Here is a 23794-nt window from a genome sequence, read left to right as displayed (position 1 = left end):
GCAGGCGGCGGGTGAACATGAAAACCAGCGGTTTCCTCTTTGACCTCTGAGGACGCTGAGTTGTCTGACGGCTTGTTCCTTCCCCTTTACAGGTGTTAAACCTTTCCGAAAAGAGGTACGACCTCACGAAGCTTAACCCAAAGGTACGGACCTTCACCCTTTATATTCTGAGTTTTGTTTTATCAAACGTGCACGATGCGTATCTGCTGGTGCGGAAGCTGTTCCTGGCAAGCCTTTGTGGGATGTGACGTCATTAGGGGAATCATGAACTGCCCTTATCTGGGGGTTATTTTTAAATCAGCTGCTTTAGGGGCGCCTGCTTGGCTCAGTCGGTTAAGCGTCCGACTTCGGCTCAGGTCATGATCTCAAAGCTCATGAGTTTGAGCCCCGCGTCAGGCTCCGCACTGACATCTCAGAGCCTGGAGTCTGCTTCGGATTCTGTGTCTCCCCCTCTCTCTGCCCCTCCCCTGCTCATACTCTGTCTCTGTCTCAAAAATAAATAAAAACATTAAAAAAAATTTTTTTAAATAAATCAGCTGCTTTAGTCTGAAAGAAGTACACATTTGCCGGAAGTTGCAGAAATATACAGAGAGAGCCCACTTGTCCCGGCCCCTGTGTTCCCCCCGGGCGGAACTAATGATAAGTAATAAAATGTCGATGCCAGAAGTCGACGTTGGCGTGGTCCGCAGACTGCGTTCAGCCTCTCCTGGGTTTACACACGTGTGTGCACAAGCGTGTGTGCACACACGTGTGGCGTCTCCTCTGCCAGGATCTCCTGCCTGCCACCTGTTTCGTTCTCCCTCCGTTATTCTTAGTTGTCAAGATTTAGGGGAAATTTTTGAAATTGCTCACGTGTGTAAGTGATGGTGTAAACAGCATACGTGATCCGCGCGTGGGAACGTTCTGCAGCCACTGGGATAAGACAGTAGCGTCTCTGCTACGTGGACAAAAACCTCAGGGCGTCACCTAAATGCTACAGCTGTTCCCCCGAGTGGCGGAAGGGGGTATGTGATATTTTTCAGCTTGCCGGCATTTCTCTGAAATTTTCCATCGTTTCATGTTACTTCTGTTACTCCTAGGGAAGGGAGCTCGGCCTTCCCTTCCCTTTCAAAAAAGGAAAAGAAAAATAGAAAGTGTTCTGCGTCGCTGGGCAGGGGCGGGTGCTGGTGTTGGTGTCAGGCGATGAGGACCTTCTCTGTTCCAGCTCCAGATTGAAGCCGGGGCTCAAGGCGCTTCCTCCTTCGTGGGCCCGCTTCTGTCCTTTGAGGACCGTGTTTCTCCCAAGTGCACCCAGCGGGCCTCTCTCTGAGATGTTATCTGCACGCTGCGTGGGGAACGGCTCCCTGAATTTCCCCAAGCTGCGATTTTCGTCTGCCCGGAGGGATTTTTGGCAGTAGCTCCGGCCAAGAACTCCAGTTTCAGATCTGACCGGGCCTTGGCTCTCCCCACGAGCCCTGCCCCATTAGTGGCTCTGAAAGTCCTTTCTAGAATTGCCATCCCAGCTGCAAAAAGCAGAGTAGTTGTCTCACGGGGGCAACATAATCCTTCATGTTTTTCTTTCCAGTGAAGGAGCCTAGCCACAATTTCCAGCAGGTTTTATTTATTTTAATTTTTTAAAATAAGTTTTATCATTATTATTTTTTATTTTAGAGAGGGCATGCACGCGTGTGTGTACGAGGTGGGGAGGGGCAGAGAGAGAGGGGGGGAGAGAGAGAATCAATCCCAAGCAGGCTCCACACTGTCAGCACAGAGCCTGACGTGGGGCTTGAACTCACAACCCTGGGATCATGACCTGAGCCGAAATCAAGAGTCAGATGCTCAACCGACTGGGCCACCCCGGGGCCTTCCCAGCAGGTTTTAGAAGAGGAACACAGCCCAGTGTTCCTTACTCTTAGATGAAATATAGATAGAAGGGCCGTGGTGGGGTGCCTGGTGCCACCAGAGCCCCCAGGAGGACCCCCGGGGCCCGTGTCTCGTTGCAGATTCTGGACGTGGGCTGGCCCGAGCTACATGCGCCTCCCCTGGACCAAGTGTGCACCGTCTGCAAGGCGCAGGAGTCCTGGCTGAACAGTGACCCCCAGCACGTGGTTGTCATCCACTGCAGGGTGAGTGCCACCTCGCACCTGGGGTGGAGGGCAGGGTGGGGGAGGCCGGGGGCGGGGCGGGGGGGGCGCGGAGACCACCCGTCACACCCATGGCGCCGTCCATCGGCCTCTGTGGTCACGTTCGAGCACTTGTCCTTAAAAATGAAGAGCCATCATTCCCCCCTCCCAGAGTTTGGCTCCAGAGTTTGTGGGACTTGGGTTGCTGAACACGTAGCTGAACATTTTGAAACGAATGAAGGGCAGGAATGATAGCGAACCATTTTATCTTTCCGCCATTTTAAAAGAAAGAAAGCCCTTTAAAAAAAATTTTTATTTATTTTTGAGAGAGAGAGAGAGAGAGAGAGAGAGACAGACAGACAGAGCATGAACAGGGGAGGGGCAGAGAGAGAGGGAGACCTGAAGAATCTGAAGCAGGCTCCAGGCTCCAAGCTGTCAGCACAGAGTCCGACGCGGGGCTCGAACCCACGAACCATGAGGTCATGACCTGAGCTAAAGTCAGACACTTACCTGACTGAGCCCCCAGGCGCCCCAAGAAAGCCCTTTGAGAAGGAAAAGGGTGCTGTTAGGATGGACAGCAGTGGGCTGGAGGTGCCATCTGACTCCTGCTGTAATGTACCCACCCCCACACTGCGGGCAGGATGCTGTTGCAAACGTGGTCGTCTCCCGGCCGGCAGCTGGATGGGGACCGGACGTGGCCACCCCCTTGCAGGCTGGTGGGCGCTGGCCTTGGGGGCACTGTCCGGGCTGCGCCTGGCCTCCGACCACCTGAGATCTTTTCTCTTCTCTGGTTTCGCACGGCCTCCCTGCATTCCCTGGCTTCTTGGATCCGGCTGGCGTGGAGTGCGGCCAGACAGAGAGCGGATTTCCCGAGCGGGGAAGCCCGTGGGCCATACTCCATGCGGGAGGTGCTTTGGGAAAGGACAGTGTGGTGGGTGGGCATTGGTCCCAGAGGGAAGGGGTCTGCTCCCCATTTTGTCCCTTATACACCGTGTTCTGTGACCATGAGAGCATCTTGAAAGCGTTGACATTTCCTTCTTGGGATGTCTCCTTTTCAGATCTTTTCACGTTCTAAAGCTGCACGAAAATCCATTGCGTTATTGAGTTTAGTTTCAGAGAACCTCCCCCTCGGGCTGTGTGGGGCTTTCTGCACAGTCTCCTCCCAGGGTACAAAGACCCCCTGTTCTGGGGGCAGTGGGACACCTCCCGGTCCCCCTCATGGAGTGCAGTGCCTCCCAGCTTGGAGGAAAGCCTGTCAGGTGCACACGAACGGGGATGACGTTTCTTTCTCTGCTTTTCTTGCTTTTTCTCATTTCTAACTTGATTTTCCTTCTCCATCAAACAGCCAGCCAGCCCCCCCACTAGTTTTCTTACAAAACTAAGCTAAGTGGAGCTTTTCAGGATTGTATTAGATGGAAGGACCTTCTCTCCGAATTTGTGTCTTGCTGCAAACTTCAAAAGAAGATAGGCTTTTTTTATTTTTAACCAATTCTTGTTAATTAAAATAAACGGGTCTTCGTAAGCCATGGCCTGGTGACTTTGGTGGAGCGACGGTGATGCCCCTGTGGCTCATAGGCCCCCAGGCCGGGCCCCCGGAAGATCCTGGCACACTAGACCTTGAGAGTTCTGGAAAACCTTGCACCGTTCTGGGGGCGTGGAAGCCATTCCCGAGGCGTTCTAGAAAACGTGCTGTGAGAGAGAAGCCCCCTCTGAGTGTGAACTTTAGATGTTGGCGTTAACAGAAGTTCACCTTGATCGTAGCAGGGGTGACATCAGGGACTTGGCCGAAACCTGCGAGCTCAGCAGAGTGTGTGTTTCCTTCTGCATGCGCCGGGAATGCGGGCAGAGCTGGGGCGCTTGGCCTGGGGGGTGGGGGGCAGACACGGGTCAGCCCTGCAACGGCCCTGCTCTCCCGTCTGCTGCGAAGGGTAGGGGTTGTGCGGTTTTGCCCCTAGTCTCCTTCACTGCCCACCCACCACCTGCTAGCTGCTGACTGAGCAGAAGGTTCTTCTAGAAGGTTTCATGCCCACAGCATCTGGTTTTGAGTCTCTACAAAGGACCTACCTTCAGCAACTTGTGCAGTCAGTGATTCTGACAACTGTGGAGGACGGACAGCTGGTGGAGTTGAACCTTTCGGAGTCTCGTGCGAGCACCGCAGAGACCATGAGTGACCGAGCGCGGTGGCCGTGAATGTTCCATGAGTGCCCCACCAGGCTGAGGGGCTGTTTGCTAGCAGTGGGTTTGTGCCAGTAAATGACGTGTGTCTGTGCACCTGACTTGCATGGGCAGAGAGCTGCCTGCTCCTGGGTGACATTCCCATGCAGTGTGGGTCCTCAGAGCTGTGACCGGATCTGCTTGGCCATTTCTTCTCGAGGACAGACGTGGGGGCCTGCGTGCTGGTGCCCCTGCCATTTTGGCTTCATGCGCCTCTACGTCCGGGTTGGCTGACTTTTCATGAAAAATCCAGACTGAATATTTTGGGCTTTTGTGGGTGCGGGGTGACCGTAACTGCTCACACCTGCTGTTGACGGTGGAAATACCCCTCGTGCACCTAAACAGACGGGCATGGCCGGGGTCAAACAGTGACAGCTGACCTTCAGGTGACTGTCACATGTCACAGATGTCATAGTTTTGCTTTTTCTTCAACTGTTCAGAAACATAGCCCTGGGCTCGCAGGTTGTGTGGACACAGGTGGTGGGCAGAAGGGGCTGGTGGAGTGTGGTTTGCTGACCGCTGGGCTGGGTTGTGGCAGTATGTTCTAGAAGGCGGCAGGCGGCCTGTCACAGTGGTGGTGTTGCCACACACCCAGTCCTGTGGGTCCCGTTGGCCCGTGGTTCCGGCTGGCTGCCGCGTCTGGGCTGTGTGTGTCTGTGGTCACGGACTGAGCCCCTGCATTCTTGGGCCACGGTCCCTGTGTGTAACCAGGCAGGGCTGGGTAAGCGGTGGCAGGGGTGAGGTGGTGCCAGCACGCTGGCATCTTCCCTCCGGGCTTTCCAGGCTGCGTGTGCGGCCCTCATAACCTTGGCCTGTGGGGCGGGGCTTTAGCTCACTTGCAGGCGAGTCTATACCCGTTGCGTGCCTCCCCCCGCACATGCTGCTGGTCCCCAGTGGGAGATGGCGAGCTGACCGGCCACCTCCGTGCAGATCTGCCCCATGCCCCAGGTGGCACCTGCCGTGGGCACCTGGTGTGCATGCTGCCTGCCCGCTGGATGCTGCCATCCCCAGATCGGGGACCGGCGGAGGCTGACGGTGGCTACCCCCCCCAAAGCGGGCTCTTTGTCATCTGCGAGCATTCCGTCTCTGCAGTCCAGAGAAACTGAGTCCCTCTTTTGTCTCCTACAGGGCGGAAAGGGACGCATCGGCGTGGTGATATCGTCGTACATGCATTTCACCAACGTGTCGGCCAGGTACGAGGGGCGTCCGCGCTGCCCTGGGCGTCGGAAGCTCCGGGACGGGGTGGGAGGCTTGGCCAGCCCTCGGGGCGGGGAAACCCCCCCGTTAGTGGTTGGCGCTGCTGAGAAGGACGTGCAGGTGTTTGATTGACCCCGACGTCGCCTTGAGACAGCTGGTGAGCGCTCCCTCGTTCTGTGACGAAAACAGCAGGGACGGACGTCACCCGTCTTAAGAGTGAGAGCCGCGTAGCCTCCCTGGATACCTTGTACCTTGTCAAGACGAGTGGCCATGGCGGTTTGCGTGTCCTTGGCGTCTGGAATGCACTTTGCAAGTTGGTCTTTTCTCCCTCGATCCTCCTGAGTAACCCAGGGGGTGAACCAGTCACCGCTCACGCTTTACCGATGGGGAAACCAAGGCTCGGGAGCTGTCTCTGGTCCCCTCTGGTCCCCGGGGGCTGGAAGAACCACCACGGGACCCTTGGCCGGGACGTCGGGCGCAGGAGGCTGGCGGGAACCTCCTGGTGCGAACCATTCACGCCGCAACCCAGCCCAGAGCGTCGCTCCCTGTGGGTTTGCGTCCACACGTACCCTCCCGTGAAGCGGGAGCTGCCCCAGTTCTGAGGACACGTGCCCTGTTCATAGCGGCCCACGGATCCGGGCCTCACCAGCGCCAAGGAGTGAAATTTGACTTCCCAAATGTTTTCTCTGGACGTGGACCAGGGAGCTTGGGGCTGCCGGGGGAGGGGGATCCCAGCACCCCTGCAAACCGGATCCCCCCTCACTGATAGTCAGCGTCTGGGCGTGTGCCAGACCCCGAGGCTCCTGCTCACTCGGACTCCCTCCGCCGAGACACAGCGTGTGACGCAGACCACGTGCCGCCTGCACAGTGTCGCCCCCTGTTTCTGCCGCAGCCACGTGGCTGCGCCTGCAACCCGGGCTCCATGGGCGGGGGCTCACCTGGCAGGTCAGGGGGCACAGAGCCCAGTGGCTTCGAGCCCTAGAGCACCCGCAACACCCCTCCTCAATCCTCCATTTTTCTCCATAGTCGGGGCCTATCTCCGCCACAGAGTCAGGCCGTTTTCATGAACCTCAGAGCCATGAGGTCCTCGCCTGCGAAGGGGGGAATGGTGGCTGAGCCTCGTGGGGTTTTGTGGCCGTTCAGTGCATCGTGGCATGTAACGTCCAGTACCAGTACTCGGGTATTTGCCGCTGTTAATGCTGTTGGCAGCCGCACGAGTAACGGTGTTAAGTACTTCTCGCTAAAATGGAGCGACACCTGCCTTTCTGTTTTCTTAAAAAATTTTTTTTAATGTTTATTTGTTTGAGAGGGAGAGAGAGGCAGAATCCAAAGCAAGCTGACCTAAGCTGAAGTTGGACGCTTAACTGACTGAGCCACCCAGGCACCCCTGGAGCATGCGTTTTTAAGAGCTCTGTCGTGAAACCGTGCTCCAGATCAGATCCGAAACTGGAAATCAAACAGTAGGGAGGATGCTCGTGTGTCGGCTCCCTGAAGACGAGCAATCACAGAGACTGTCCCTAGGAACACTCCTGATGCTAACAGTGACGTTAATACTGAACACGCGCAGGCCCAGATGCGTTATCAGTGTCCCACGTTTAGTGGGACACGAGAGCTCCGGGGAAAGGAGTGCTTACAAGCGAACGGGTGGATATGTAACCGTACTTTCCAGCTTGAAAACATAAGTCCTCGACATGGTAAATATTCAGAGCTTGAGGGGATCTTCCGTACGGGACCACCCCATCAGTCCAGCTTTAAGACAAATGCAGGCGGTGAAATACCCATTTTCTGGAGGTGCACGTACACGCGCTAAGGGGAGGGCTCACCCGTAGATCACATTTCCAAGGAAGCTTTTTGCTATGACCTCTTGTACCCACGTTCCACGATTCATCTGAGTCAGATCAGGCAGGCCCGTGAAATGCCCCGTTACGGGGTCTCCTGGGTCCTGCCGCGTGCGCTGGTGGGCGTTGTAGAGCTGAGGTCAGCGTGGGATTGTTGGTGAGCAGCGTTCCCTGTGGTGGCCACCTCGGAACCATGATGGCGCAGCCTTCTGATGCCCCCCTCCCCCCGCCCCGGCCTGCTGACAGTCGTGACCCCCCTGCAGGTCCCAAACTGCTCTCCGGGGGCTTGCTGGGTGTTGCTGACCGTAGAGCTCTGACTGTGCCCCAAACCCCGGTGATCCGAAGACTCACGCGGGGCCCATGGAAGCCACCTGCTGTTTGGGACAGAGCTCCAGACCCGCAGTCCTGGCTTCCACGGTGGCCCGAACATACTCCCGGGATTGGGGTCCAAGAGGAGATGCTAATGCTAGGCTGGGGTGCACGCGTGCAGGCGCGGCAGAGGTGGGGCTCCCGTGGGGGCCAGTCACTCAGGACAGCCATACCACCTGTCCTGTGTCACCCTGCCACCTGTGACTCCACGGGGTTAACGCTGTGTCTCTGTCCATCTCTCTCCTTCCCCAGCGCCGACCAGGCCCTGGATAGATTTGCGATGAAGAAGTTCTACGATGATAAAGTTTCGGATTTAATGCAGCCGTCCCAGAAACGGTACGTACCTGTCCCCATGCCTGGGACAGAAGAGGCGCCTCCCCTGACCAGGCAAGAACGGGAGGGGAGGGCTGGCCGGGTGCCCAGCGGCGGAGATGAGCCACCGTGTGTGGGTGGGAGGGGAGCCCCCGGCCCCGGCTGGCTCTGAGAGGGGGACCCAGGCGTCCTTCCCGCACGCTCAGCGCAGGGGTGGATTTGTGCTCTGATGCCAGAACTGGTTTCTATCTGCCGGGTCGGGTCGGTGAACTGTGTCTGTAATCTGCTGGCGGGTGGAGGTTCTGGGCCGTGCAGGCCACGTGGTCTCTGTCACGGCTGTCCTCACTGGAGAGCGGCACAGGCATTCGGAAATGAGCGAACGTGGCTCTGTGGCAGGTTTGTGGTTGGCCCCGACCCCTGTTCTAGATGCTCAGCTCCTGAGCCCGGGGCATCTTCCATCATGCTAGCCTCCTTGGCCCGCCCACCACCCTCCCTCTGGAGCCCCCGGGATGCTTGGTGTGCAGGGTCAGAAGGGCCCTGGGGGAGCCGACTCTCTCGCCATGTGTCCCCAGGGAGTGCACGCCGCCCTCCATGCCCAGCTGAAGAAGGCGGACGGGGTCAGGGTGTACGCAGCGGGTCAGGGTCCAGCGAGAGGGGTCCTGGGCGGCCTCCTCCCGGCCCCACGTCTTGCCGACAGTGACACGGAGCCGGGCACACAGTCTCTGCGCTTCTATTTTAAGGCTGACAGCAGGGGATTTGCCAAGGATGGCCGAGGCAGTTGCCAGGATGGCTTTCTGTCTCCTGCACCTGCTTCCCCAGCCTCCGAGGGAATCCTTGGGGCGGCTCACAGGTGTGTTTCAGTTCCATCCGGGAGAGGGATTTCAAGGACCACCAAAGGCACTGCCTCCTTTTTTCCTGAGTGTTTCCCGTGTCCAGGTCCGTGTGTGTTCAGACCCGGCTGTGTGGGCGGTGTGGGACCCTGAGTCTGAACCCACTCTGAGCCACACACCCCACAAGGGAGTGTGAGTCGCTTGCAAGAAACCCAGCGTTTCATTAGTATTACAGGTACACCGAGCCCCTCGTTCTGTTTTGAACCCTGACGTGGCGTTTCCCTGTTGAGCCCTTTCCAGGGTGGCAGCAGACGTTCCCGTGTGGGTGTGACTTAAACTAGGAGGGAGCCCCCCGGATGCTCTGCTCCCGCCAGGGAAGAGGGGTTCCCATTTCTCCCCTGCCCCTCCCCCTGTCCTCCTCTCCCCTCTCCTATCCTTCTGTTCCTCCTCTCTTCCTCCTCCTCTTCCCCCTCCCTCCTCCACGTCCTTCCTTTTCTTCCTCCACCTCTTCCTTTTACCTCTTCCTCCTCTTTCCTTTTTCCTTCCCCCCTCCCTCCTCTTGCTTCTCCTTCTCCTCTCCCTCCTCCTCCTCCTCCTCCTCCTCCTCCTCTTCCTCCCTCTTCCTCCTCCTCCTCTCTTCTTTTTCTTCCCCTTCCTCCTCCCTCCTTCTTCCTTCCTCCCCCTCCTCCTCCTCTCCCGCCTTTTGCCCATCCAGTAACCCCTGCCTCTGGCAACCACCAATGTGTTCTCTGTGTCTGTGAGCTTTGGAGCTTGTTTTATTTGTTCATTTGTTTTGTTTTCTGGTTCAACATGTAAGTGAAGTCATAAGATATTTGTTTTTCTCTGTTGGAGATTTTACTTTACATAGTAGTCTCCATCCAAGTTGTTGCAGATGTTAAGATTTCTTTCTTGTTTTTAGAGCTGATTAACATCCTGTGGTATATCTATGCCACACCTTTATTCGTCTGTCCTTTGATAGACACTTGGGCTGTTTCCATCAGTTACCATCAGTAATGCTGCAGTAACCATGGGTGCAGATGACCTTTTCTTTCTTTCTTTTTTTTAAAAATTTTTTTTGATGTCTATTTACTTTTGAGAGGGAGAGACATACAGAGTGAGAGCAGGGGAGGGGCAGAGAGAGAGGGAGACACAGAATCCAAAACAGGCTCCAGGCTCTGAGCTGTCAGCACAGAGCCCGACGCGGGGCTCGAACTCAGGAACCCTGAGATCATGACCTGAGCTGAAGTTGGATGCTCAACTGACTGAGCCATCCAGGTGCCCCCAGATGATCTTTTCAAGTAGGTGTTTTTGCTTTCATCGGCAAAATACCCATACGTGGAGTTACCAGACCATATGGTAGTTCTATTTTTAACTTTTTGAGGAACCTCCACACGGTTTTCCATAGTGACTGCACCAGTTTGCATTCCCAGCAACAGCCCAAGGGCGTTCCTTTTTCTCCGCGTCCTTGCCAACATCTGTAGTTTCAGGTGCTGTTATTTTTGCCGTTCTGACAGGTGTCACGTGGTATCTCATGGTGGTTTTGATTTGCATTTCCCTGATGATCAGTGATTTGAGCATCTTTCCATGTGTCTGTGGGCCATGTGGATGTCTTCTTTGGAGAACTGTCTGTTCATGTCTTCTGCCCATTTTCAATTGGATTATTGTTTTTTTGTTTGTTTTTGTTTTTTTTTTTGCTGTGGAGCTGTATCCCTTCTGCATATATTTTCGATACCAACCCCTTATTAACCACATAGTGTAAGTGTCTTCTCCCATTCCGTGGGCTGCCTTGTCCTTTTGATGATGGACTCTTTCGCTGTGTGGAAGTTGTTTTAGTTTGATGCGATCCCATGTGTTTATTTTTGCTTTAGTGTCCGATTAAAAACGTCATCACCAAGACCGGCGTCTTCTTCTAGGATTTTTATGGTTTCAGGTCTTATGTTCAAGTCTTCAATCCATTTTGAGTTTAGTTTGTGCACGGGGTAAGACAGTGGCCCCATTTTCTCAACACTGTTGATTGAGGAGACTGCTTTCTTCCATTGTATATTCTTGGCTCCTTTGTCATAAACGAATTGACCAGATGTGCGTGGGCTTATTTCTGGGCTCTCTCTTCTGTCCCGTTGACCTGTTTTGATGCCAGTGCCGTACTGTCTTGTTTACTACAGTTTTGTAGCTTAGTTTGAAATTGGGAAGTGTTATACCTCTGGCTTTGTTATTTTTTCTCAAGACTGCTTTGGCTGTTTAGGCTCCTTTGTGGTTCCATGTGAACTTTAAGGTGCTTTTTTGTTTGTTTGCTTTTTGCTATTTCTGTGATGAAAAATGCCATTGGAATTTTGATAGGGTTTGCATTGAATCTGTAACTTGCTTTTGGTAGGATGGACATTTTAACGATATTGTTCTTCCCAATCCATCAGCATGGAACGTTTTTCTGTTTGTGTCGTCTTTAGTTTTTCCCATCAGCGTCTTATGGTTTTTAGCATACTGGTCTTCCAGTGCCTTGGTTAAGTTTATTTCTAGCTGTTTCATTCGTTTTAATGCAGTTGTGAATGGGTTGTTTCTTTCTTTCTTTTTTTTTATTAAAAAATTTTTTTTAAGTTTATTTATCACAGGGAGAGACAGCATAAGTGGAAGAGGGGCAGAGAGAGAGGCAGACAGAGAATCCCAAGCAGGCTCTGTGCTGCTAGCACAGAGCCTGACTCGGGGCTTGAACTCACAAAACCGCGAAATCATGCCCTGAGCTGAAACCAAGAGTCAGATGGACGCTTAACTGACTGAGCCACCCAGTCGCCCCTGGGCTGTTTCTTAATTTCTCTTTCTGGTAGTACATTCTTAGCTGTCTAGAAATGCAACCTATTGATGTATGTTAATTTTGTATGCTTCAACTTTACAAAATTAAAAAAAAATTTTTTTTACTGTTTATTTGTTTTCAAGAAAGAGAGAGAGAGAGAGAGAGAGAGAGAGAGCGAGCATGAGCAGGGGAGGGGCAGAGAGAGAGGGAGACATAGAATCCAAATCAGGTTCCAGGCTCAATCTGCCAGCACAGAGCCCAATGTGGGGCTTGAACTCACAAACCGTGAGATCATGACCTGAGCCGAAGTCAGATGCTTAACTGACTGAGCCCCCCAGGAGCCCCAACAACTTTACCAAATTCATTTATTAGTCATAACAATTTTTGAAGGGAGGATTAGGGTTTTCTATGTATAATATCATGTCACCCACAAACCATGACAGTTTTAAATCTTTCTGATTTGGATGCCTCTCATTTCTTTTTCTTGTCTGATTGCTGTGGCTAGGACTTCAACACTATGTTGAATACAAGTAGCAAGGGTGGGCATCCCTGTCTTGTTCCTGATCTTGGAGGAAAAGCTGTCAGCTTCTCAGCATTGGGTACGATGTTTGCTGTGGGCTTGTCATGCATGGCCTTCATTACGTGGAGGGTTGCTCCTTGTATACCAACTTTGTTGGGACTTTTTATCATAAACGAACGTTGTATTTTGTCCAGTGTTTTTTCTGCATCTGTTGACACCATCATATGGTTTGTATTTCTATCCACTCAAAATGCTCAGCACCCACCAAGGAAGAATGTTTGCCTTGTTTTCTTCTTTTTGCTCTTAGGATTTACTGTAGCTTTTTTTTTTTTTAATTTTTTTAAACATTTATTCATTTTCAAGAGACAGAAACAGAGCACGAGCAGGGGAGGGGCAAAGAGAGAGGGAGGCACAAATTCCGAAGCAGGTTCCAGGCTCTGAGCTGTCAGCCCAGAGCCCGACTCGGGGCTCAAATTCGCGGACTGTGAGATCATGGCCTGAGCCGAAGTCGGATGCTTAACCGGCTGAACCACCCAGGCGCCCTTTTACTGTAGCTTTTTAATAGCAGTGCAAGAGTGTGGAAAATGGAGGAAAGCCCTCTCACTTTCGCAAACCCATGCCTGCCACGTGTACTTCCTGTCAGCGTGTGCTGAAAGCTGTAGTGCTGATGTTGCATAATGGTCGTGTGGGCTCCATTCTGCATTCCCAGGTGAATCTTCCTGCACCCACAGGCTAGAGGGATGTTCTCTACCCAGCTCCTGCCTTGGGAGATGTTCTCAAGTGGGTAGGTGACTGAGTGCGTGCATACAGTATGCCTGGAAGCACTTTGAGGCCCGAAGAGCCCAGGATGGACACATCTGTGTGACAGAGGCTTTGACGACCCCCTCCCTGTGGTCCTGGCCACCCCGAGGGGGGACGTCGTGGCCTATGTCAGGACTGCGTTTGAGAAACCGTTTCAAAATGGGTCTCGTGGCAAGTGACTTAATTAGTTTGCCGGGGGTTTGTGGGGGTTTGTTGGGGCCTCAACAGCAAGCCGCCTCCAAGCTTTTGCTTAATTAATACTTGGTGATGAGCTCTAAGGCGGGACCCTGTTTGACAGGGGGTCCATTCTCTGCCACTCTGTTCCTTACTCTTATTTTTTTTATGTTTATTTATTTATTTTGAGAGAGTGAGACAGAGAGACAGAGAGAGGGTGAGCAGGGGAGGAGCAGAAAGAGAGAGAGAGGGAGAGTGAGAATCCCAAGCAGGCTCCACACTGTCAGTACAGAGCCCGACACGGGGCTCGAACTCACGAACCGTGAGATCATGAGCTGAGCCGACTGAACCACCCCGGGCACCCTTGTACCTTACTCTCAAAAGCCACAGAGCGGTCGGCTTCCGGCTGATGCTGAGGAGCCCCTTGCTGAAGCCCCGGGGTTACTGATGAACGTGGCGTTCTTTTTGCTCTGATAAATAATTTAAAACACCATTTCTGCAGTCTTAGCTTGTCATCAATGCTGTGCATGTGACGAGTGAACGATGAGGGTTTCTGTGCCCCTTCTCCTCTGCACTCTTCTTCCTGGGAGGGGGTCGAGACAGCAGCACACGTGTCCAGACTCCATCAGGGAGGGACGATGGGGCCAGCGGACCTTCCCAGGGGCGCGGGGCAGGAGGAGTCCCGAGGAGGCCCCTGGTGGGGTCCTTCCTGTGTCCGACCCTGCATGGTGAAGGGGCCAGAGCCCCGATGTCTGGCCTGCAGTCTGGTGAAGGGACCAGAGCCCCGATGTCTGGCCTGCAGAAACTTAAGATTCGTAGGTGTGTCTGAGAGCCAGACACACCCCAGTGTAGCTTCATTTGGCTTTGACGTTTCTGTAGTCTTGACACAACACCTGTGTGTCTGAAAGAGCATTTGTACGGGAGGCGGGCAGGTGCAAAGGGACCGGGTGCCCATCCTCTCTCCTTGGGGAGCGTGCCCGCTGCGGCCATCAGGTGTCCCCTGCTTGGAGCCAGGGTGGCCCCCCCCCCCATGCCCTCCTGTGGCTTACCCAAGTGCAGATCACGTGTTTGAGATTCAAGGGAACCCCAGCCGTAAATTCCCGCTTTGGCAGCTGGTTAAGCAGCGTGGCGAATGTTGGCAGATCTCAAGCTGCTTTGGCACACGAGTGACGCGTGTGTGTCTCCCGCCTGTATATGCGCCGTGTCTGCACCTTCTGCACAGAGATGACGCAGGAAAACGACCTCCCAGGGAGTTTCTTCCCTCCAAAGCAGGAGGAGGTGGTGGGAGACGGTGGAGCTGTTTGGAACGGGGTTTGCAAGCTGTGCGCTGCGAGAGTCGGGCAGGCGGCTGGGGCCCTTGCGCTCCTTCCTGCCTTCGCCGCGGGTGAACACCACGGCTGGGACCGGTCCTGCCCGCGGTCTGCTGGAGGAACTGATCAGGAAGCCCTTTCATTTTCTTTTGTGTCTCCTGTCCACCCGTGGACCGATTTTCTGGTCTTTGGTGCCGACGGGGGCTTCCGGGTGGCCGCGTACAGACGCAGACCTGTGGAACGTGGCCTGGCTACCTGTCCCCCGTGTGCAGCCTCCGCTGGCTCGGCCGCCGACCCCGGCCACAGCTACCGAGCAGGCTTGCAGTGCACGTGGTTGTCGTCCCGGGGCATTCGCGCTTGTGCTGACACTTTGGGAGACAGCGGGACGAGGCCACCCCAAAGAGAACTTCATAGAGATTCGACATGTGTTGTACCGTACAAGGTTTTCTTACCCCTCCCTGTGTGCACGCTGGAGTAAATCAAAGCGTAGAGAGGGGGTCTGAGTGATGTGTGCGCCCAGCACCCGTGAGGAGCCCCTGGGGCCAGCACTGTGCGTGGACCGGCCAGCACGCAGGCACATGGTAGCGGGCACACGCGGGGCCACCGGCCCGGCTGCACATTTGGGATCTGCTGCCAGTCAGCCACCTGTGGCCCTGGAGACCAGAAGGGGCGACCGGCCGTCTCTGGCTGCCGTCCTGACCTGCCTGAGTCGGGGTCTCGGGCTGGGGCTGGGCGCGCAGAGCCGAGGGTCCCGTGCTGAGCTGGGGCTCGCCTTCGAAAAGCAGGAGCCACAGACTTGTGATTGTCACAGCTGGGGGGAGGGGCACGGGTGCAGGCTCCACTCTGTCACACTTTACACGGTGACATTTGTCACGTGTGCTTGTCTTAGGAGTGGGGTGATGTGCGGGGGTGGGGGTGGATGGGATTCGTTGTTCCTTAATGGCATTTGTGGTCACAGACATGCTTATTGTACATCCCCTGCTAAACCTTCATGATATGAGAACCCACGCCTGCTTGGTGATGGGCGCTCTGACCCCTCTGACGGGCAGGGGGCCCGTCCAGGGTCTTTGTGTGGGGTGGGAGGTGAGGGCAGAGGGACCCTGTTAGAGGTGTGAGGTGCTTACAGAGCCTCTCCTCCCCCCCGGGGGGGGGGGGGACTGTGACAGCCCTGTGGCCTGGCCCTGTGTGGCTCTGGGCTGGGGGACAGACAGAGAGGCTGCCCGCAGTGTGGGGTGTCCAGGGATCCCGACGGGGCTGCATGCCCAGGCTGTGCTCCCCAGGGTCACACCTGGATTCTGTGGCCCCCATCGCTGTGAGCATTGGGGACTGGGGCCCCTCCCAGAACCCCAGGAAACATCCGGCTTGGGGTTAGGCCCCCACTGCAGGGGCCCTAAGCCGCCGTCGCTTTGCAGGTACGTTCAGTTCCTCAGCGGGCTCCTGTCGGGGACGGTGAAAATGAATACCTCGCCACTGTTCCTGCATTTTGTCATCCTGCACGGCACTCCCAACTTTGACACGGGTGGAGGTGAGTGTCCGCTCCCAGCGGGGTCTCGAGGTCTGCTGGCCCGTCCCAGACCCTGCACTTGACAGGCCCCCCTTTCTCCCACTGAGAGGCTCACATGGGATCCGGGCCCCGGGCGTCCTGGTCACCGGCCGGAGAAAGCCAGTGAGGGGGGGCTCCTCTCCCCAGGGACCCCGGTGACTTTATACCAGCGCTGCTTCTGAAGCTCAGGCACAGCCCGTGGCCACCTTGTCTCTCTTTTGCTGTTGGCCACACTCCTGTGTCTATAGATGATTCCGCCTCTCTTCCAGTGTGCCGGCCCTTTCTGAAGCTCTACCAGGCCATGCAGCCCGTGTACACGTCGGGGATATAGTAAGTGTGCCGCCTTCACAGGAGATGGGCCTTGCCGAGCCGCCTGTCCTGCGGGAAGGGGTGGGGGCGTCCAGCCGGGAGTGCGGGGCCAGCAGTCAATGCAGGTGCACGGTTGGCTCCAGAGAGGGGTGTGGACGCGGGGCCTGGAGGGTGGCCAGGCCCCAAACTGTCTGGAAGTAGCCATACCAGAGTCCCATGCTTTTCTCTCCCCTGTGCGTTTTATTTTTTAAATTAAATTAAATTTAATTTTCTTATTGCTTATTTTTGAGAGGGAGAGAGTGCAAGTGGGGGAGGGGCAGAGAGGGAGGGAGAGACAGAGCGAGAGCAGGGGAGGGACAGAGAGGGAGACACAGAACCCCAAGCCGGCTCCAGGCTCTGAGCTGTCTGCACCGAGCTGAACGCGGGGCTCGAACCCACAAACTGTGAGATCATGACCTGAGCCGAAGGTGGACACTTAACTGACTGAGCCCCCCAGGTGCCCCTCCCCTGTGCATTTTAGACAAAGGGCAGACACATGTCCTCGGAATTTGTATGGTTTCTAGGCTTTTCTGGTTTGCTTTTGTGTGCATTTACATGTTTTATTTTTATTTTAAATTTTATAGTTTATTTTTGAGAGAGAGAGAGAGACAGAGCATGAGCGGGGGAGGGGCAGAGAGGGGGAAACAGAACCCGAAGAAGGCTCCAGGCTCCGAGCTGTCAGCACAGAGCCGGACGCGGGGCTCGAACCCACAAACTGTGAGATCATGACCTGAGCCGAAGTCCGACGCTTAACCAGCTGAGCACCCCCCTCCACCAGGTGCCCCTAGATGTTTTATGAGCATTAGAATAAAGGGCATCAGGTAAGATGTGGCCTCATGGTGCTGCCACCGCTCAGAACGAGCTGCTGTCCTGTGTCTGGACTGAATGTGGACCCACACGTGGGTGGCAGCCTGGCCGTGATGCGCTCGACTTGGATCCCCGAGCCTGGCGGGATGTTCCGAGTCATCTCTGAGTTTGCGTTACGAAGTCGCTTTTCTCACACAGCGTTTCTGTTAAGTCATGAGATTGCATTAAGCTCTACCTTGTTTATCCCCAAGCAACATCGGCCCGGGAAACCAAGGCAGGGTCCACATCGCCATTGAGCCGGCCCAGCTGCTGAAGGGGGACATCATGGTGAGTGCACGCGGTGTGTCCCCCTCCTGGTCAGCACCTCGAGGAGTGAAGGGTGGCCTTTACTTTGGGGCAGCTGACTTGTTGTCTGAGTGAAGCTGTTTTATTTGGTTTAAAATTGTTTTAATGTTTATTTATTTTTGAGAGAGACAGAGCGTGAGTGGGTAGGGGCAGAGAGAGAGAGGGAGACACGGAATCCGAAGCAGGCTCCAGGCTCTGAGCTGTCAGCACCGAGTTCGACGCGGGGCTCGAACTCACGAACCGTGAGATCGTGACTTGAGCTGAAGTTGGATCCTTAACCAACTGAGCCCCCCAGCCTTCCCAACCTTTCTTTTTCTCCCACCCAAAAAGTAGCTGCTATCAATCCAGTGTTTCTCCTTTTTGTAAAATTGCATTTCCAAGTAATGAGAAAGAGAGACAGAGTATGAGCAGGGGAGGGGCAGAGAGAGAGGGAGACACAGCATCCGAAGCAGGCTCCAGGCTCTGAGCTATCAGCATGGAGCCCGATGCGGGGCTCGAACCCATGAACCACAAGATCATGACCTGAGCTGAAATCAGGAGTTGGACAATTAACTGACTGAGCCGCCCAGGCACCCCTAGAGCTATTTCAGTAGAAGGGACAGAGCGAATGGTGAGAACCACTTAGCAGTATGTTCTCCGAAATGCGAGTCCCAGCTTGGCCACTGCCCTTCCGAGGGTCCCTGGTCCCAGCTGTGATGTGCGATCTCAGGCGTCCTTAGAGGCCCCCGTGTGCAGTCCAGCTATCGAATCACAGCTTGGCTGATGTCCTAAACAGCGGTTCCTCTGGATGAGTTTGATTCCTGTATGTACTGGTTCTGGGATGAGATTAGCTGCTACATTTTTGCCTTTTCTGTCTTGAATGTAGAAAGAATCTTCCGTCTAATGAATTTTAGAGAAATTTCCCTTGAAACCTTGAGGCAGTATGGCTTCCCACGCACACCGAATTGATTTGCTTGAGTGTCCCCAGGGCCTGGGAGCACCTGTGACCAGATTGGAAATGGCTCATTCCAAGTTTTTGAGGATTCTTATCAATTTCCCTTAAACCTTTGGATTTTTTTTTCAATGTTTATTTATCTTAGAGAGAGAGAGAGAGTGATCATGCATACGTGTGTGCAAGCGGGGGAGGGACAGGGAGAGAGAGAAGAGAGAGAATTTTAAGCAGGCTCCATTCAGCACAGAGCCTGATGTGGGGCTCAATCCCATGACCCTGGATCATGACCTAAGCCGAAATCAGGAGTCACATGCTCAAGTGACTAAGCCACCCAGGCGCCCCTAAAAGGTCTTAAAACCCTTTCTCAGTGGTTGACCCATCCTGAATTCTCATGCAAGTCAGGTCAGGGGGGTCACAAACGTAGGTGCCCTGGGCACCAATGTTACACTGTTGTGTCCCTGTGAGAGTTCTCCTCAGGTGCACGTCACAGCTTGTCCCCTGTCCCTGGGGACCTCGCTGTGAAAGAGGCTGGTGTCCTCATTCCATAGACCACAGAACTGAGGTGTCGGGTGGGCCACTGTGTTGCACCGTCCCCGGGGAGGAAAGGCTTCTCTTCTAGAGTGTTCTGAGAGCAACTCCCAGCCTTTTCCCTCTGGTGGGGAGACCGAGGGGGAGAGGGGAGGGTGTGTCTTCCAGGACCTCCTCGATTGTTGGCCATCGGGCAGAGCAGTGAGGAAGCACCTGCTATGTTCTGGACCCCACCCCCTCCCGGGGCTGCACATGGCTGTGGCTTCTGTCTGCCCGCTCAGTGCACCGGTCTGGTGTTCCAGCTTTAAAAAAGAGGCCGGGGATGAGGAGGCCAGGAGAGGCTAGTGGGGACCCAGATCCCTAAGTCACTACTCCTGGGCAAGGCAGAGGCCTCTGGAGGCCCTGTCTCTGGGATGGGTGCTCCCTGTGGTCAGCAGCTAAGTCCCCTTGTGGAGACCCGAGGGAGGTGGCCGAAGCCCTGAGGTGTGGAAGATGACTCTCAAACATGGGGGGCCTCCCTCCCACCTAATTGTGGGCTGGTGGCTGCGGGGTCTTTGTGAGGCGGTGGCGGAGGCCTGGCCGGCGGCCTGGGTCCCTCATCCCCGCCTCCTCCCTCCTTTCCTTCTCTTCTCCTCCCCCCTTCCACACCCTTCCCCGTCCCCTCCCTCCTTCCTTCCTTACCAGGAATTTATTTACGCAACTGTCCTGTTTTGAATGTTTTGAGCTTTCTGGGTCTCTGTGTGGGGCCCTAGCACAGGAAGGAAGGGAGTGACAGGGTGACATCTTCGTCCCGGAGGAGGCTGGTGGGGCCGTGGACCTTCTGTGGGAGACAGATCCCAGGACGGGCCACGGTGGGTGAGGCGGGCGGGCTGGTGGGCGGGTGGAAGGGTGGTCTGACGCGGGTGTAGGCACGTGGCAAGGGCACGGGGTCCCCAGGCCTCGAGGCTCCAGAGGCTTGCTGGGTGTGTCCCGATGTCTGGGTGACATTCAGTTGCTTCCAGATTGTGCGGGCTTGGAGGCTTGCGGTTTTCTTGCGGGAAAGCTGGTGTTCCTGAAGCTCTTCTCAGCCACCCGAGAACATGCCGCTCACCCTGGAGGGTCACCCTTGTCAGCACAAGTGTGAGCAGAAGGGAGGACAGAGGGGTCAGGACCCTGCCTCGGTGGGAAGCGGGGCCGCACCGAATGGCCGCACGTGGGTACTGGCTGCGTCCCCAGGACTGGCTTTGGGCCCCGTGTCTGGGCTCCCACCAGCGCTTCGGCCTGCAGGGTCCGGGTGGCCTCGGAGGCCCACCTCCGTGAGCTCGAAGCCCCCTTCTGCTAAGTGAGGACCTCCACGGGGTGAGGGGGTCAGGTGAGTTAGGATGGCTGGCTTCACGGCCTTCACCCCAGAAACCCCACAAGCCCGGGCCACGTGCCTGTGTCTGTCCCACCCCTGGAGGCCCAAGGTAACCTCAGGAGTGGGTCAGCTGGAATGCAGCTGAGAGGTGGCGTGGGAGGCTGTGGGAGGGGTCCGGTCTGGCACTTGGGGTCCGGGAGGCGGGTTGGGAGGGGAGCCAGCGGGGGTGGGAGGCCCGGCCGATGTGCGGGTGCCTAGAGCTGGTGGGTCACGTGGCGAGCTTGCCCACGTGACGTCCCTCCGGCCGGAAGCCGTCCTGTGTGTTGGGTATGCTTCTACCTGTGCTGCATTCACATGGTGGGTGCCTCTGGGTGCCTACGGCTGCGTGACAGGTGCCTGTCACCGCGTGCACTGGCCCACGTGGTTCTCAGGTGTACTCGTGATCTGATCCAGTGGCTGCAGGGGGCTCGCTGCGGCGTCTGGCTCTTCCTTGGGCCTCCTTTGCTATGGCGGGAAGTCCGAAAAAGCGATCAGGGGGCACTTCTGTGGCTATTTCGTTCCCAGCTCGCACTTGTGAGCTGCTGCGGCCGAGCAGAGGTGTTCGGAGGCACAGATGTGGGTGCGGGGGCCCCTGGGTCCCTGGGTGGATGAGGCCAGACTGGGCTGGCAGCTGGGCCATCAGGAGAGGGCTGTGTGGCCGATGCTCACGGTCCTTGGGGATCTGTGAAGCGAGACCTACCACGGTGTCACGGAGCAGGGGAGCACAGACAGGTGTGGGTCGAGTGGCGGGTCTGCAAGAAGACGCGTGGCAGCAAGAACCCTGTGCTGGGGACTCGAGGGGGCCGGATGTGGGTGGGGAGTGGGGCCAGGGGCCCCAGGGGCGCAGGGGAAGGGGCCTGTCTGGGCCCCCATTTGTCCCACCCCACTTCACCTCAGGGCCTGGAGCTCCCGCCGAGAAGGGGGCCTCGGGGAGGGGACAGGGCTGTGCTGGGGTCTCCTGCCTGCCTGGCCTTCTGGATCTCTCTGGGTCCCCTCCCACCCAGCCCCCTGGCCTCTGGCCAAGACCTGGAGACCCTCCCCGTCTAGTTGTCTCTGCAGGTTCCTCGGTCCTGGCCAGAGGTTTCTCTTCCCTTGGCTCCTGGCCTGAAGCCCCCTCTGCTCCTGACCGTCCATCAAACCCCCCCCAACCCCCGTCTTGATCGTGCCTTGTCTTCCCTGCCTCTCCCTGCAGGTCCACGCTGCCCCTCGCTCCCTTCTGCACCGTGCCGGGCCCCCAGGTCCCTCCCACCCCATGTCCACCAGCCTCCAGCGCCCACCGTGCTGGTTTCTGGGAGCCTGCCCACGTGTTCCCCGGACGCCGAGTGTGAACTTGCCCCGCATCTCACCCAGTCCTGAGCTGCCCGTGCACCTCCTGAGCCCACAGCCGCTGCACGTCCCCAGAGCCGTGCTCCATGCCCTGTGACCCTGTCCACGTGCAGCTGCAGCGTTGCTCTGCGACAGCTGAGCACCCTCCTGCGGGGAGGGTGGGGGGCTCCGAGGGGTTTCCTGCCCCCTCGATCATTTGTCCCCTGAGAGGCTGCATTCTGCTGGTGACCAGATGCCCCTTTCCTCGGGTCTTCTCTGTCAGAGGTGGGGTGTCTGAGCTGCCCCCTTTAGGCCGTGATCTGTGATCTGTCACCCGAGATGCCTCTGTGTCCCATGCTGGATGGTGCGGGGCTGGGTGCTAGGCCTGTCTGTGCACAGCTGGTCATCGTGCTTGTCAAGGGTGATGGCTCAGCTTTGCTGTGAGCCAGTGAGGGTGGCCGCTGGGCCCACACCTGAGGCTAGAGGCCAGAGCACGCTGGCCAACCAGGTCTCCACCACAGGCCGCCTCGTGAGCCTGTGCCTGGGGCTGCCGGCCTTCAGGAGCAGGGACGGTGACTGGATGGGCCCTGGCAGCCCCAGGGGCACCTGCACCGAGGCAGAAGGGAGTGTGCGGATCGGGCGCTCTGGGGCTCTCCCGGGGTGAGTGTTTTGTCTCCTGTTGGCCCGTCTACGAGCTTGTGTTCCCATGAGAAGAGCCTGCGAAGGTGTCCCAGCTGCTTTCCCGGGAGATGCTTGTGCCCTGACGCCGCCTCTCCCCCACCTCTGTGCGTTCCTGCCACGGGGTGATTTTAGGACTCCACCGTCAGTACCATTACTTGATTGATGTTTCCTGTGTTTACGATTCAGTTCTGTGCCCTCTGCACTTACTCTCTGCAGCGTTACCAGATATGAGGAGGGTGCGGGGGCTCCAGCTGGGAAGGGGTATTTTTCCATCACAGGGTGACTTTTCTCTGTGCTGTTCACGGAAGTGAGTCCCGAGACGTTCAGTTCAGGAATCTGTCTCCCAGTAACATAGGATCTGAACCTCTTGGGTAGTTTCCCAGCTGGCCTATTTTTTTTTTTTTTAAGTTTTTATTTATTTATTTTTGAGAGAGAGAGAGAGAGAGAGAGAACAAACGGGAGGGGCTGAGAGAGAGACCGAGAATCCCAAGCAAGTATTTAATAAACAAGTGAGTACAGGAAGGAATAATCGACCCAACTCAGAAACATGAGTGTAAGAGAGGGTCTCATTTCGTTTTCTTCTTTTTATTTTTTTTTAAAGTTTTTTTAATGTTTATTTATTTTTGAGACAGAGAGAGACAGAGCATGAGTGGGGGAGGGGCAGAGAGAGAGGGAGACACAGAATCGGAAGCAGGCTCCAGGCTCTGAGCTGTCAGCACAGAGCCCGATGCGGGGCTCGAACCCACAGACCGCGAGATCATGACCTGAGCCGAAGTCGGACGCTTAACCGACTGAGCCACCCAGGCACCCCGTTTTCTTCTTTTTAAAATGTGTGTATTTATTTTGAGAGAGAGAGAGAGAGAGCACACACACAGGTAGGGAAGAGGCAGAGAGAGGAAGAGAGAGAATCCCAAGCAGGCTCTATGTTGTCAGCACAGAGCCAGATGCGGGGCTCAAACTCCCAAACCATGAGATCATGACCTGAGTCGAAATCAAGACTCAGATACTTAACTGACTGAGCCCTCCCTGGCACCCCCCAGCTGGCTTTAACAAAGCTCCATAGACCAGGGGCGTAAACTGCACATTTCTTCTCTCTTGGTGCCGGAGGCTGGATGTCTGAGATCCAGGCATGTCTGGGATGGTCCCTCCCGAGGCCTCTCCTGGGTGTATGGATGGCTGATTCCTCCCTGTGTCCCAGTGTGGTTGTCCCTCTGTGCTGTCCTTCTCCTGATCCCCTCTTTTTTTTTTTTTTTTAAGTTTCTTTATTTTGAGAGAGATTGAGAGTGAGCGAGCAGGAGAGAGAGAGAGAGAGAGAGAGAGAGAGAGAGAGAGAAAGAATCCCAAGCAGGCTCCACACTGTCAGTGCAGAGCCCGATGTGGGGCTTGATCTCACAAACAGTGAGATCATGACCTGAGCCGAAACCAAGAGTTGGTTGCTCAACCAACAGAGCCCCCCAGGTGCCCCAGATCTCCTCTTCT

At 55.9% G+C, this 23794-nt stretch overlaps 1 protein-coding gene across 11 annotated transcripts in view; it reads left to right on the top strand.

The window, feature by feature from the left end:
- Positions 1 to 23794, top strand: part of TNS3 (tensin 3) — a 217308-nt gene that overhangs the window by 98891 nt on the left and 94623 nt on the right. For all 11 annotated transcript variants that reach the window (XM_078442617.2, XM_078442616.2, XM_078442620.2 and 8 more), the window contains 7 exons: positions 93 to 143; positions 1983 to 2105; positions 5445 to 5509; positions 7973 to 8056; positions 15865 to 15977; positions 16265 to 16325; positions 17402 to 17477. In XM_078442617.2, the coding sequence (XP_078298743.1) occupies positions 93 to 143; positions 1983 to 2105; positions 5445 to 5509; positions 7973 to 8056; positions 15865 to 15977; positions 16265 to 16325; positions 17402 to 17477 (573 nt within the window). The remainder of the gene's footprint in view (positions 1 to 92; positions 144 to 1982; positions 2106 to 5444; positions 5510 to 7972; positions 8057 to 15864; positions 15978 to 16264; positions 16326 to 17401; positions 17478 to 23794) is intronic.

This window comes from Panthera onca, chromosome A2, assembly GCF_046562875.1.
Source record: "Panthera onca isolate mPanOnc1 chromosome A2, mPanOnc1 haplotype 2, whole genome shotgun sequence".
NCBI lineage: Eukaryota > Metazoa > Chordata > Mammalia > Carnivora > Felidae > Panthera > Panthera onca.
Note: the sequence above shows the minus strand (reverse complement) of the source record. Positions and strands in the feature narration are given on the sequence as shown.